The sequence below is a fragment of the Spea bombifrons genome, chromosome 2 (genome assembly GCF_027358695.1).
Source record: "Spea bombifrons isolate aSpeBom1 chromosome 2, aSpeBom1.2.pri, whole genome shotgun sequence".
Lineage (NCBI taxonomy): Eukaryota > Metazoa > Chordata > Amphibia > Anura > Pelobatidae > Spea > Spea bombifrons.
The window spans coordinates 87,605,530-87,621,414 of NC_071088.1; the positions used below are offsets into that span (position 1 = coordinate 87,605,530).

A 15,885-nucleotide genomic window follows, 5' to 3' on the forward strand; every position below is an offset into this window, starting at 1 on the left:
TGCTTCTTTTGGACTTAAACCAACAACCCTTAAAATGTTGTTAAGTGTGCTATAATTGAATTCAAATTGGTCATGCCTTGATCTTAGGGGATGCACTCTTTAATTTTCGTCCTAGCCAGGGTCATTAACTCCACAAATACAGATGCATAAACTTCCATGGACCATGATATAATTGTAGATGCAATGGTAATTCTATCCCATTACCCAAACTTAATGCCCACCCACTAATAGCCATGTATCATTCAGTAGCATAGGCTTGGAGTCAAACACTATTAAATCAGTAATGTTATTCAATCAATAGCTTGTTTAAAAAAAAACATCATTGGTTTAGTGTCTGTTTATATTAATGCATACCTCCAAACTGTCCGGTTTTCTATGGGACAACCACAATTTTCAGGTATTGTCTTCCTGTCCAGCTGAGCTGCCCCATCCATTGTGTGCTGCGTGGGGAGACCCTCTGATTTTTCCTGACTGGCCTATAGAGCTGTAATGTTTGTTGCAGCACAGACCTCCATTGCAGCTGCCACCGGGTCCCTTGCAACATTTTGCAGCGGGACGCAGCAAGAGGCCTCAGGTAAGGTAGATGGCAGTCCCAGCCTTGCCTCCTACCCTTCCTACCTTCTTACCTACGGCCCCTACTTTCTCTGTCCACAGGCAGAGAACTAGGCTCTCCTGATTTGGACACCTAAAATATTGAGAGGTATGTTAATGGAGTGTAAGCGCACAAGAGCAGATCCTTCCCGTCTTAACCACTATGCAACCAATGACGTACTTGGTACATCATGAAAAGATGTCCCTAAAGGACCAATGACATAAAGAAATGGTTCTACATTGCAGTGACTGGGGCCTACAGCAGGTAGAGTGAATATCTGTGAATATTAGTTTCCTACCAAGGGCGAATTTTAATGTGGGGAATTAGACAGGGTTTGGGTTAGGGTTAGGATTAGGTAGGGATTAAAAAAATAAAATAAAAGAATAATTAAAAATTCGAAAACTTAAAATAAATGAAAGTTATGGTTTTAAATGAGGGGAAGTAAATTAATAAATACATTCACATTTATACTAGCTGTAGATAATTTCTATACCTGTAAAACTATTCCCATGTTTTAGGCATATAAAATGTTGTTTAAAAAAAACAAAAAAAAACATATATATATAAATATGCTAAATAATATATATATATATATATATATATATATATATATATATATATATATATAAATAGAGGGAAATAATGGTTGAAGAAATCACAAATCTTGAATAGAGATGTATGACAAATTCTGACAAACTTTTCTAGCTGACCTCAATGTTTAAAAAAATATCCTGTGTAATATCTGGTTTAACATATAGTTTTGTTTTATTCTTTAAAGGGTGTTCTCCATTTTACAGTGTTTAAAAGAAGTGAACATTTAGTACATTGTTTTATTTTTTTGTTCATTTTTGTTAGATTTTGTGGTGGTTTGGGGCATAATGTTGTGCTAGTTAAACAGTAAAATGCAGATGGTATATTTAATATTTAAAAACTATCAGACATTTATACAAAAATGTGTTGCCTACAGCTAAGAGTAAAAGTATTTTCTACTTCGGACGCACACCATTAATTGCTGCATTAACAATTAAATCCAAACATGCATTATGCATACACTATATTTCAGAATAAAGGGTTTGTTCAATGCACCAGTAGGTAGTACATCAGCTACATTAGCTGAGTTTTATTACACTAAATGTAATTCTAAGAAGCATTGTTTTTTTTTGCACTCCCTCGGGTCATGAAAATAACTTAATTCGGAAAAAGGCTATTCTTGACAACCATGAATTTCCCTTCAAATAAAGTGAAAAAGTTTAAGAACTTGCTTAGCAAAATAATAAATATCACCAAACTAGTTGAAATACTACTTGTCATTAAAGTGATGGTCGACATCCCACTCACTTTCATATCAGTGTCCCGTAGAATCTTTGTGTAGTGGTTTTGTGCCTTTCCTCCTGTCTCAGCACATCAGTGGCAGCAACTGGAGGAGATGGAGAAGGATACTTGTAGGGATGACCGAGGAGCCTCAGTGTGCTGTAAATGTGTATCAGGGGCCAGGGCTGCTCAGATCACATGGACAGCACAACTGGGGGTCACCAGAAAGGCCCAAGACGAGGAAGCACACAATGAGATCTAGGTGTGGAATCCATCACTGCCCTGATCGCCACTCTGTGTCTATGAGGCTTTGTTTGCCCCAAGCCAAAATGTATCAGCCCTTTTTTGTCCACTGTACATTATGAAGGGTCAACCACAGTGGGCTGAGCTTGCCTGCATAATGCATAAGTAATACTTCATATTCCTTGAAAATGCTTCTCATTGAAATAAATTAAGCACAACCTGTTGGCCTTCATAGTGCTTAGACAGGTTTAAATGTTCAACTCTCCTATAAACTCATTTTTAGTGAATTCACTCAATAAGGTCAAATATTTGTAAGTGTATGATAGTAGTTTTTACTTATCTGAACATTTTTGGCATCTCTACTTTTTTTGTTTCTGTGATTTAAAGTATATTGGCTCTTTAATACGTTTGCAGACTGTGGATTTTAAAGAGAATGGTTATTAAGAATTTTAGGGAGAATAATAGAATTTTAGACAGAATAATTTGAATTGCATTTCGAATCTAACTGGAAAGTTTGAAGTTGCTATCTAATAAAAATGTAAATATGTCCTAGACTTGTTGTGTCCTGTTGAATTGCAATGGGAATTTGTTAGTATGAAGGCATGATTTCTAATCACCAAATCAGAATAGCTCTTTAATTTGTCAGCAATTTTGACTGAGGATTGCATTCTACGATTCCAGAGCTCTCTCAATTAACAAGTCTATTGGAGCTCCCATGAGGGTCTAGGTGTTCATTTGGATGGAACTCGCTTGGGAGATGTTGACATGCGGAATATATTAAACCCTTGGTGCACTGTATTCACCATAGATGGATTTATTAGGTATATATGATCTAGAAATATTTAAAACTAGTTGTTTTAAGAACATTTTTTAACATGTTGGCTGTTTATCAATAAAACAAGTTTTTTTTTTGTTTTTTTTATCCATTACGGATATTATGTGATAATATGATTACAAAACAGTTTATTCTCCTGCTATGGCAGCTTTCACCACATCTGAACATATGTGCTTTGTTTTAGTCATTAGGGATAGAGTGTATACTAGTAATCCTCGCATAGAGTGCAGTATAAAAATGAGATTTAATAATAGTGTACATGCTATCTTAGTTAATCAATCTGCACAAAATACCTGTTTCAAATGCATTTGAATCCATTGAAATCATTACAGGGATTGCTATTAAAATGACTTGTGATAGAGTAATCCCAGTATTGTATCCAATCTAGTTGCTGATTCCATTAAATACATTTTTTGACTGAATTATTATTCTACACATATACTGTATAAGGTATGTCACCATGGGATTTGTCAATGATGCTGGGTAGGGCTTAGAACCAAGGTCCAATCATAATGCACAATGTTACTTACAGTTTTATGGGGTCTTAAGAGTTATCTAGAACAGAATGTGAGATTTTTTTTTCTTGACATCACTTTTATAAGTCAGCTGGTTCCCCAGGGAATATAGTATCAACTATATTGTTAACTAGCATGCAGCTGATGAACTAGAGATAATTTAGCATGAGTAATTGAGGAGCATAGGGGGGAGTTGTCAGGAGAGTGGTAGGTTTAAGTCTTTCACTTAATTATACATTTTAAGGAGCCATTACCAGGAAGTTTGTCCATCAAGAAGGTCTGACCTGACCGTGTATAAAGTATAATTCCCAGGGGACAGGGAAGCAAAGTCCCCCCTCTAACCCTCACAGTAACAAATACAATATATGCACTAGCACACACATACACACACTCCCACACACTCATGTTAACACACACTTAAACATTTACACTTATACACTCATACTGTCACGTACAAGTAAATAGGAGACACCGTAGTCAGGTAGGACTCCAAGACAGAACAAGTTCAGACAAGCCGAGGTCAGGATTCCGGAGAGCAGGATAGCCGATAAACGTAGCCGAAGTCAGGATTCAGGAGATCAGGATAAACGATAAACAAGCCGAGGTCAGGATACAGGAAAACAACGTAGTCAGGCGAGCCGAGGTCAAACACAGGAATCAGGCAGGTAAACGCTATCTGAGTGCTAGCACAAGGCATAGACGACCATCAGAAGGCAAGGTGAAACTGGTCTGAGGGGTTTAAATGGAGAACCGCGGAGGAAGTCTGAATCTCCCATCAGCCCCTCATGACATCACTTCCGGTGTCTGTGACTCGCGGCCATCTTGTGGATGGCGTAATCTCCCTTCATAAATTCCTCCAGTATGTGAGTTCGCCACTAGAGGTCGCGCATGCGCAGCAGCAGGACGCCGTGTACCAGGAGGTCTGCCTCTCCTCCGTGATGTCTGCTGTGGAGGTAATCGTGCGTTGGAGGGGGGTCTCCCTCTCCTCCGCGGCGGCTGTTGCGGCAACGTGGGAACCGAGGACAGGTGAGTAACACATACTAACGCTAAACATATTCATGCTAACACACACACACACACACACACACACACATACACATACAAACTCATGCTAACACAAACACACACACTCTATCACACAAATCACTCCATCATCACACCTTACCTTCACTGGACCTTTTTTCTAGCTTCTCACATTCTGTGCGAGTGGACACCCAAAACTGGGTTGGCCCAAGTTAGACTGGCCATGTTTAAAGAATTTTACCCATGCCAGCAGGTCCCTGTCATTTAGTGAATAGACTCCATAGCCTTTATGGTTTTTTAAGGGTTCATCTGTCGTTGTGGCCTTTTTTCTGTGATCTTGGAATATGTAGAGTATATGAATGTCATTGAAGTTACAATGTTGAAGTTACAATGTTAGGAACTATCAAGACTTTACCTGGTCGTAGCGCAGGAGCTGGAGGAACAACTACAAAACTGTGATAACACTCCTAAACTGTATAAGGAACTTTTAAAATAGTTGGAAAAAAATCCACCTGACTCGTTTCTTCATTTTTCTCTATTGTCATACCGTTGTCGTAGCAACCATCATTGCATTTCTGTCAGGTAGAGTTCGATTGATTCTCCTCTGTAAATAACTTATCATAGGGAATTAGCACGATGGCGCTCATCAATAATACCACCTGGTCATACAATAATGCAGGGCTTGAAAATTCGTAATCTCTCGCTCCTTAGGGACAAGGATTTATTGGTTTTATGTATTTGTTATCCTGCACATCTCAATAAAAAATAGGCATTGTGCTCAAATCTTGTACAGATAAGCATCTGTTCTTCCCATTATTGTGTTCATGATTATGAATACAATAAATTATACAAATCCTAAACATGCACATATTAAGATTCTACTATTAACAACAATCAAAAAAAGAGCGGGGTTATAGCAAGCAATAAGTCTTTAATGGCAACTACTATGTATGCCTGTATATTGACATTCTCCTAGGCACACTAACACTGCGCTGTCCTGATGACCAGACAACGGTAATAAAACAACCGTAAATATATTACTTAAATAGATTTATTCTGTTTATTCTATTTTCCCATTGAGGCTGTCTGACTAGCAGTTCTCATTTTGGCCTTTGCCTTCTTTCAGTAAGCGAGTTTTTATGGCTATTACAACATTGATATAATTCAGCTGTATATATATTGCGGGGTTGACCAAGGGTGTATTAAATTAGTACACGGAAACAAAAATGATTAAAAGTATGCAAAGCAAAGAGTTATTTTGGGAAGAACGTCACAATTTGAAAATGTGAAAATTTAGTTGAAGGTCCTACCTTTTAATGTCACATAGCTTTCTGTGGAGAAAAAAATATTTTTGAGTTTTAAATGATAAAACATGATCTTGCTTTTGTGTGATGCCCCAGTCATTTTTAAAATGATGCTCTAATTCTATTTTAGGTGTCCAAAGATCTACATGACAAACAGAAAGAAACTGAAGATCATTTGAAGAATCTGGCATTGTTTGAGCTCCAGCTGAATCAGTTAACTCTCTGGGTGTCTTCTGTAAAAGATCAACTGCTCTTTTACAATCAAGTTGGCAGACCGGGAGCATTGGACATCAAGGTAAGATACTTTTTATGAAGAGGCACAAAATATGCATCTCCCACTACTTCTTGTGATTTGTCTGTGTGTCCTGTGGCCCTGCATTCCTGATGGCATCGTATGTGGTTAACGGCAGTAAGATCATTCATATGTGCAGCACTTTCTCTGCCTCTCAAGTCAAGTCAGAGACAGCAAAGGTTAAGAAACACACAGTACTCCGGCATATGATTGTCTCCAGGAGGCACAAATGTATACTATTGTATGGTCCGTATTATTAGTTTAATCAGATTAATATATGTGTTTCTTTAAATGTGTAAAATATATATTACCTATATAAAACATACAAACACATTTGACGGTTTGATCCTTATTGCATTATGCTAGGCAACAAAACTCAGCATGTGATTCTTTTATTAGCCCTACAAAGAAGCTCATGCAATCTTTTATGACCTTAGAAGTCTCATTGGAAGAAATTCCATACTTTCCATCTGAAGAAAAGATCTTGAGAGTGTACACCACTGCACTTTCTTTTTAACCAATATGGCTGTATCAATTTTCCTTGAACACCCTCCAAATACAAAAAAATATGCTATGCAGCTACAAGAAGTGCCTTTGTTTTTTATTTTTATTTTGTTGAATTAATTGTAATTGGTTTCGTTCAGAAACAGCAGCATGTGGTCCAACAAGTTGGTGTATGTTCTCGCTCTCCATCTTCTTCTCACATAAGCTACTGGCAGTCTGAAGAGAACCTGTTTTGTTTTTTGATTCAGTCTCCTGTGCATACTTATTTCTTTTGAAAATGCTTGATCGAATCAACTTAATGTCAAAATAGTCAAATGTGGGCTGTACAATTGCATTATTATTAATAAAATGTAGAATGATAACATTAAACACAAACTGCGGATTTACAATAAATGTCAAGTTTTTTCGTTGAGCTATGTCAGTTAGACTCCCTTGAGTATATCTCAAGATCAGCTCACCTTCCATTTATATTGATTAGCAGGATGGCACTTGAATATTAAATTGGTTGAATGTTCTTTGGCTGATAACTAATTTCTAGGGACTTCAGGAATTCTTTTTCCACATTTGTTCATAGTAAAGCTTGGTATAAGGTTTTGGGTTGGGTACATTGGTTAAATAGTGTTATGTAAACCCATTTTATTTATTACATGAAGCAATTTATATACCGTATTTGCAAATGCTCTGAAAAATACCCCTCGTCTTATAATCGAGGTCCTCTTCTAATCAGACCTCAAAAAAATGTCCGCTGGGGCCAGGCTGCTTACCGGTGCTTTGGTCGCGAGCAGCGTCTCTTCTACTAGCAGCAGGAGAACAGGAAGCTAGCAGAGTGTCACATAATTCTGCCTCCCCCCTCCTTCCTCTGGGGGCGGGGCCAGAGAAGTTGCTCGCACAGCCAGGCCCCTGCAGAAGTCTTCGAGTGAGAAATCTGCAGTTCAGGTAAGGGGGTGGGGGAGGGTTTTTGAGCAAGTATGTGTGATTAATGGAATGAACGAGTATTTAAATGTTTGTGCATGAGTGTGTGTGTGATAGCATGGATGTGTAAGGGTGGTGGTAGCATGGCATAGGGAGGCTGTACTCACACTCCTATCATCCCCAGGTTCCAGCATGTACTGGCTGCCTTGGCTTGATAGGAGTGTGATTGCTGTTAGCAGTTACATATATATATACCTCCAGAAATGCCTTTTAACCCCCTATATGCCACTCTGCCCTGGGGGGGCAGGTTGGCAAATAAAAGGAAATAAAAATATATATATTTTTCTCAATCATAGCTTTTATTAAATATGAAAACATTTTTACATGAATTAATATTTACTAGTAAAACTTTTTTTTCCTATAGGGTAGTCTTATATTCAGGCTTTTTGTTTTTTTTCCTAAATTAATATTTAGATTTTGGGGGGTCGTCTTATAAAAAATACAGTATTTTTTTTTTCTTAAAACTGCAAAATGCTAATTGTTACTTGGTCACATTTATATGGCTGGAAACATGTTTAGGTATTTTGAAAAATCTAAAATGACCTCACGTTTTCGTCTGTTGTATATTTTCAAGTCAAGTCACCCTGTTGTAAATTGACCCAAAAGTCTTTGTATTGAGTTTACCCGCTTTGTGTGATGGAATTCCAAATTGTAGTCTCTCCCATCTGTCAAACAGCTCTAGTGATGTCACCAAAATGCTGTTATAAGCTAACACTATAGCGATGCTGTATAAAAGATTACATAGAATACATTTTTATTTACCAAAAAACACAGATGGTATATTTAACCTCATTTACTGCATGTTCTCCATAGACTGTACAATTTATGATTAATTAGCCAGTGGCTGATTTATGACCATAGGCTAACAGTGTTATCAAATGTTTCATACCATTACCCTAATTTAGCTGGATATCCAGTCGCAGTCATATGTTAAATAATTCCAACTGACCTATATGTAACCATATGGCTGAAGCATTAATAATTACCCTTACAAATAGGAACAAAAGATACTGTGATATGCTTTGCCATTTTCTTTTGCTGTTAACGTGTATTAACAGGGGAGAACTTCACAGTCTGTATTTTCATCCCATGCCGAGGAAAATGTGATCTCGCAGGCGCCTTAAGTTATGTAAAATGTATGCTAATTGTAAACGTATTTGATTTGATGGCAGTTCATCAAATTTCAGTTTGACTGATATCGGCAGAGCGTCGGTGAAGTGAGAATAAGAATGACAAGTACAATGTGTCTAGAATTCTCAAAAGAAATATATAGAACCGCATGCCCCATCTAATAGCAATTATTTCTTTGAAATGTTGTAAAAAAAAAAAATGCTGAGCCTGATGTTTTAACACTGTCGGGATATGGAATGAATCTGATGACAATAAACTCTATTACCACTTTTAAGTAGCAATGAAAGTGGCTGAAATGAAAAGCGTGGGACACTATGTCAGTATAGTGAATTGCATTAATATGGTTACATGTGTATATTACATAGCGAAAACGCCAAACCTATCTGTTTCCCATGTGAACTGCTCTATTGATTTGTGGAATCAGATGTATATCGAATACTATTGTTATATATATACCTGGTTATCCAAGTTAAGTAGGAGTTCTTGTCCCTTTTTCCTGTATAGGAAAATCTCCCTTCTTCACATATCTTTAAATATAACATGTTATGTTTTTTAACCCAATACCAGAAATTAGACGTTGTTACCTTTTATTTGCCCTTCATAGTAAAAGATGTAGGAACAAACTTGATCTCAGATGTCTCTTCTTGATGGAAAGAGACCTCTGAGAGGGGAATTATATTGGAATTGAATTTCTCTTTCATGGACTTTTCATTGAATACGTGAGATAAATAGATGTACACCCCCCCAAAAAAAGCATTTTCTGGTCTATGCAAAGCTGGACACAATAATGTGGGTGAAACATTATTGATAATAATGTGAGATCTTCTGTTCACTTTGCTATTTAATATTGGTTGGTTTGTGTTTGTGATCTTTAATTGTATACATAAATCAAATATATTCTGCAACTCCTTCAGGTGTCTTGTATTATCACATAGTAACATTGTTGCTATATTGTGTATATTAAACATTCGCTTTTATTTTTGTTCTGCCGTAATCAGCATGCTACATGTGTGCATCTAAATCTGCTCTAATTAGCTTTTTTGCATAAATTAGTGCATTGAACATTTGCTAACACATGGATAGTTGCTTATATGGAGACATTGAATTCCAGACTCAGCTAAGTCAGGTTCTGGAAACCTTCCTTAACAGCACATACAGGTCCATCAAGACAGTGTCTTCTTCAGGCAGGGCCACTCCTTGCCCTTGAGCACAGGAGACCTTGCTCTCCCCTAAACAGTTTCCATGATTGTCAGCCTTCAGATAGCTTAAATGTCCTCTTCCTGCACATGATGCTGGCTTCATCAAAGTCCTTGACCACACTTGACCAATCTGTTGCAGCACTGGAGTTGGAGCATTGTTACACACAAGTTACACATCATTTATGCATAGAATCTACTGGAAACATTTCCCTTGGGCTGTTCAGTGTACATTTAAAAAAAGCTAATTCTGATTCTTCCAATGTTTTGTGAACATTACCACTATATTATTATTAAAATCATAAGTTGGCCACATTGAGTGAAAAAATTATTACTTAAAGGCATTCATTTTAGCATAGTGATTAAATGTCCTTTTGTACCAATAAAACCAAAATGTGTTAGAAATTAACACCTTTTATTGTTTTGTAGTGTTATTATTATTATTATTATTATTAGATGTTTGCCATTGTTTGAGTGCTTTTTACAGATTTTTGATTCATGACACCAACAGAGATTACATTTCAATACGCCTCCACATAATATAAGATTTGTAATACAAGTTGAAATGAGCTACATTTTGCATGGCTGCTAAACTAGATTAAGCATTTGCAAGGGCAAGAAAGGATAGAGGAAGACTCGAATAAAATGCTTTTGTCCAAGGGGTTTTATCGATTTTCTCTGGAATAATGGTCTAACAACTGCCACCCCTTGTCAATCACTTCATTATATATCTGACAGGTTGCACTTAGGCGGTGAATTAGGTGTGTGGCTTGGATCTGGTAAACCTAATTGTTGAAAAATAACAGAAAATTCCACAGCATGATGGAAATGAGAAAAAAAATAACTGAATGCACAATGTTTTGTTTTCTGTCGATCAGCCTTAATTTACCCGTGGCTGACTGACGGCTAAGTTTAGACTCTGTGCCAGAAGAAGGCTCTTTTCAATAGTAAATATTCTATGACAAAGCATGTGAAATGAGTGAATCATATATATTACATATCACCCACAAAGACCTTTTTTTTTTTGCTATGTTTTTAGTATTCTTTTTTTGGCTAAACAGAATGTGGAGTTGTGTTACTGGGAACAGTTTGAACGAAGTGCCCTCCTGTGTCATAGGTACAGAACCACCTACTGCTTCTGTCTTCATAGGGAGCCATATTTCCACCCGAAACTTAGGAGACACAACTCCTGGGTATCAATATAAAGGGCAGGCAAACTTCATATGTAATAATAAACCATGTGTTTGACAACAGTTGGAATATGGAATGAGAGTGAGATCTATAATGTTCATCTCATGTTTCACACCTTATTCAAGAAAGTCTAACTTGAAGGTAAACCATTAATGGGAATCTAAGGTCTTGCAACTTTCCTTGTTATCTTTTCCTTTGCGTAGACCAAATATAGCAGAGCTTAATGACCAGTATGTAAGCAACAAAATTTTTTATGTCTTAGAAATAACTGTAACAAAGCACCGTATCTAAACTGATACTGAGCATGACAGCCGTATTAATGTCTACAAGTATTTTTATGGTTCGATATTTTCTTGTAGACCTTTGGAAAAAAAAATTGGCGCTTGACAGGCAAAATCTGTCAGAAATTCAGCTTCCTGCTAGTAAATGGGCCTTTCAAGAATCTATTATTAAAGTTTGTTAATGTTTTATGTATTTAAAATGTTTCTCTCTGACATATTAAGATGTACAAATTGCTGTTCATATGTCTTCGGCCTCTTGATTTGCTCGCGTTGTGACACTAAAATGGCATTTAGAGCTCTTTAAACGCACACTGTGGGCATTTGTCACAGAAGGTTAGGACAAGGTGTACAGCTTGTGTTTTCAAAGAATAATCCAGAGCAGAGATGGGACCAACTCCAGGATTTGGAATTGGAACTCTTATGAAACGTAGCGCTAGCTTTTTATTGCCCATTGCAAAGGTCGGCTGTCTTAATGTAGCATGATTACATCTAGTTTTAAAAATGACCAAGAATTTGTGGGGTTTTGTTTGTAAATCAGCATCATTCTTTTGGGAGTATGTCATTTAAAATTAAGTAATATTTTACCTCATTTAGACGTTGGTATGGAACAGAAGGTGAGAAGACCAGAATATAAATGAATTTGTTATAGTTTACCCTTTTTCTCTATTTCTTCTCCCCCAATCTTGCAAAATAAGCCAGCTGCCGGGGGGAGGGAAAAGGCATGACGTAATAAAATGGCAAATAACTCTATGGTGAGGAATATGATGGGGTGTTAAAAAAGTTAAATTTGGCAAAATAACATATCCATTATTTTAACCCTTCAATTGAAATAGCCTTACATTTCTAACTTGTTCTCCCTTTTTGATTGTTTAGGAAACGGAGGAAAGGATCAAGGTTAAACAGCCACATGTGGAAGGAATCTTGTCTAAGGGGAAGGAATTATACACCGATCAATCAGCTTCATACCCATTAACGGTAAATAAATATCAATCATTTTACTGAACCCTAATGTGTTTATAAGCTTTTAAGATGTTTAGTTTCCTTTTTTTTGACAAATAGTAATCAAAGTTCAGACCACTTACTTGCTCTAATTATACTTTCACAGTTTGTGAATAAATTGATTCAGCTGAGTTTCCATGTGCCCACATCACAGACATTGCATTACATATATTCATATAGCGCAAACAGATTCCATAGCGCTTTCACAAAAAACAGTAAAAATAAATCATTTAAAATAACACACATTAACACATACTGGTACAAAAGGAGAGGATGGTGTATAGCTTACTCAGAGTATAGAGATGAAACTGGTGTAGACATGCTTAGTTTGATGCAGATCTGTCACAAAGTTACATGAGGATAAATTATTATTATTTATTGTTTTATACAGCGCCATCATATTCCGTAGCGCTGTACAATGGGTGGACAGGACATAACAAGTAGTATGTAACATAACGATTAGACTTCAGAAACAACAGGTGAGGAGGGCCCTGCTCAAGTGAGCTTACATAAGTTACTTTAGTTTTATCCCCAAGGACAAAGGCCTTTTTCATTTCAGCACAGTAATGATCCTCTTTATAATTTAGATATATTTATTTATTTATTTGATTTGAGCTTAGAAACATAAGTAACTAGGATTTTAGTTTATCCTTGTAATTTAGTTAATGTTGTATCTGGTGCTCTCCCTATTTACACACCTGGGAACTTTCTGTCTCCGGCTACTCGAAGCCCCCCTTACAGGTAGAAGGTCCCGCTGACGTCAGTGGGTGGCCCGGCTGACGTTGCGGGTGGTCTCGCTGATGTCAGTGGGCAGTCGACTCCTTTTTAATGGGGAAGTGGACAGGAGGTGTGCGTGCGGCAACACCTGTCCTGCAACCCGGAGTTTCCCCATAGTGACCCGGAGACTCAGTTAAGTGACACTTAACCTGTAGTCTCCGGGAGAAACCCTGAGAGTTCCTAGGTATGCCTATTTAGGACTTGAGCCACCTGGAAAGAGCAGCCTATGGGTGTCAGCTCAGCACAATCCTCCATAGCGTAAATGGGCTGGTTAGGGAGATCAGAGGAACAAGGACAATCTGCCCTTGCCTTGGTCGCAGAGTGTCACTTCCCCTTCACCTACTACCCTATGCCTAGGCTTATTCGGCCTAGGGTAGAATAGGTTGATGGCTTTGTCCCAGTATTCTTTCTTTACTACAAAAGCAATTAGGCTTTTCCACAGAACAACATTTTAAAGTAATACATTTATTGCAGTATTTCAGTACTGTTGACTTTGTAAAACTGAACATAATTAGGTGTCATATGATTCCCAAAGCAATCCCTCAGTGTACCCCTGTTAATGTGACTTATGTGTACTCTTTGGCAGTCCTCAAAGCCTACCCTCTTTAAGGCCCCCTGAGGGGAAATACAGACAGCCAATCATGTACAGAATTATGTCTGTCATTTCATATTCATATTATCATGTTTTTTTTGGTACGGGTTGGAATTGCATTGTAATTGCCATTGCTTTAAAGAAATGTACTTTTTATAAAAAGAAATAGAATTTTTTCCCCCCAAAAGTAATTGCTTGACCTCAGATGTAGCTCCTAAGGTAAACAAAAACATATTTGTGTGCATTAATATAGTAAATGTAGGCAGTGACATATTTTAGAGCTGGAGTGACACACAACTTGCCTTGGCATATCACTTATGTATACACAGGAATATGATAGAGTGACTGTATGTATGAGATGAGTGACAGTCGGCGATTTACCTATATCAACATGTAAAGTAATGTGGCTATGACTAATGCAATTGTTTTTGCTCAGTGAAATTTCTGATGCATTTTTCAAATTAAAAAGTAAAACATTTTGCATTAATTAGAAAAAAACATATTTCTAATATATGGATTTATTAAGCTAGTTTCCTGTGCTGTACAGTACATAAGACTCAACACACACACACATACTAATACGGCAAGAAACGCTTGCTAACATTATTTATGTCTTGAACAAGCCAAGAACTATTTCTTGTTTACCACTTGCTGACACAGAATTATATAAGATAACACAGTCTGACCGGTAAGGTATTTCTCTGTAGGGGATGTGGAGAACCGAGTAGCTATGATTTAACACTGACAGAAGGAAACTTATGCTTTTTTTTTTTTTTGGAAAATGGACAAATGACCATATTTGCTCGATTATAAGATAACCCTGATTATAAGAGGACCCTGATTATAAGACAACCCCCAAAAATGTTAAGATTAGTTTAGGAAAAAAAGAAAAGGCCCTGAATATAAGACTACCCTGTAAGAAAAAAGTTTTACTAGGAAATATTAATTCACATGTAAACTACTTTTTCCTATTTAATAAAAACTATGATTGAGGAAAAATGCATTTTTTGTTTTTATTTCCTTTTTTTTTTGCCAACCTGACGCCAGTTTTCACATCTGCCCCCCAGATATGCCTTAAACCCCCTATATGCCACTCTGCCTCCCTGATATGCCACTCTGCTGCCAGATATGCCTTATACCCCCCTATATGCCACTCTGCCTCCCAGATATGCCACTTGACCCCCTATTTGCCACTCTGCCTCCCAGATATGCCTTTTAACCCCCCTATATGCCACTTTGCCCCCCAGATATGCCTTATACACCCCTATATGACACTCTGCCTCCCTGATATTCCTTTAAACCCCCTATATGACACCCTGCCTCCCTGATATTCCTTTAAACCCCCTATATGACACTCTGCCTACCTGATATTCCTTTTAACCCCCTATATGACACTCTGTCTCCACAAAGCCCATATACCCCCCTACTTTCCAGTGCTTCCCTAGACTTGTCCCCCGTGCTTTAGATTCCTTTGGTGTCTAATGGGGCAGCCGGTGGAGTTCTGTGACAACCTCCGCTGCTGCCGGCACTTCCGCCGGGGCTTCTATGAATGAGCACCAGATGGTCATGTAATGCTGGCGCTCCGTCATAGAAGCCCCATAGGAAGTGTGCCGGCAGCAGCGGAGGTTGTCACCCAGAGAGCAGGATCCGGGTCCCCTGCAGAGCTACGGGAGATCTGGATCTTCGTCTTGTAGTCAGACCTCTATTTGAGGTCTGATTAGAAAATGACCTCAGATAATCGAGCAAATACGGTATATCTTTAATCATGTTGCATTAAGGAAATCATAAAATAAGAATTATTTGGAAGAACCATAGACAATAATCTTAGTAAAAGTGTTCAATGCCAGTCAGCTGATGCAAGGGCCACCGAGATATTGTCATGTAGAAAATGAAGAAAGTATAACTTTGCCTCTGTATAAATCAGCACAACCTTCATAGCAACTTTACCTTGTTACACGTGTTAACTCAGCAAGTGTCTATACAGTAGTTAGGATTGACCTAAACCCAATGAGTATCTGCTGCAGGAAGGGCCTGGCTGGCCCTGTATAATGTGTAAAGTGTAGTTTTATCCCAAAAATCAAATTGGGGTCATAGACAGATTTATAAATAGGTACAGTAGCTCCCTAC

The 15,885-nt window shown here is 37.6% G+C and overlaps 1 protein-coding gene across 2 annotated transcripts in view; it reads left to right on the forward strand.

Moving 5' to 3' along the window:
• Window positions 1-15,885, forward strand: part of DMD (dystrophin) — an 870,543-nt gene that overhangs the window by 558,444 nt on the left and 296,214 nt on the right. For both annotated transcript variants that reach the window (XM_053455059.1, XM_053455060.1), the window contains 2 exons: window positions 5,954-6,118; window positions 12,264-12,365. In XM_053455059.1, coding sequence (XP_053311034.1) covers window positions 5,954-6,118; window positions 12,264-12,365 — 267 coding nt within the window. The remainder of the gene's footprint in view (window positions 1-5,953; window positions 6,119-12,263; window positions 12,366-15,885) is intronic.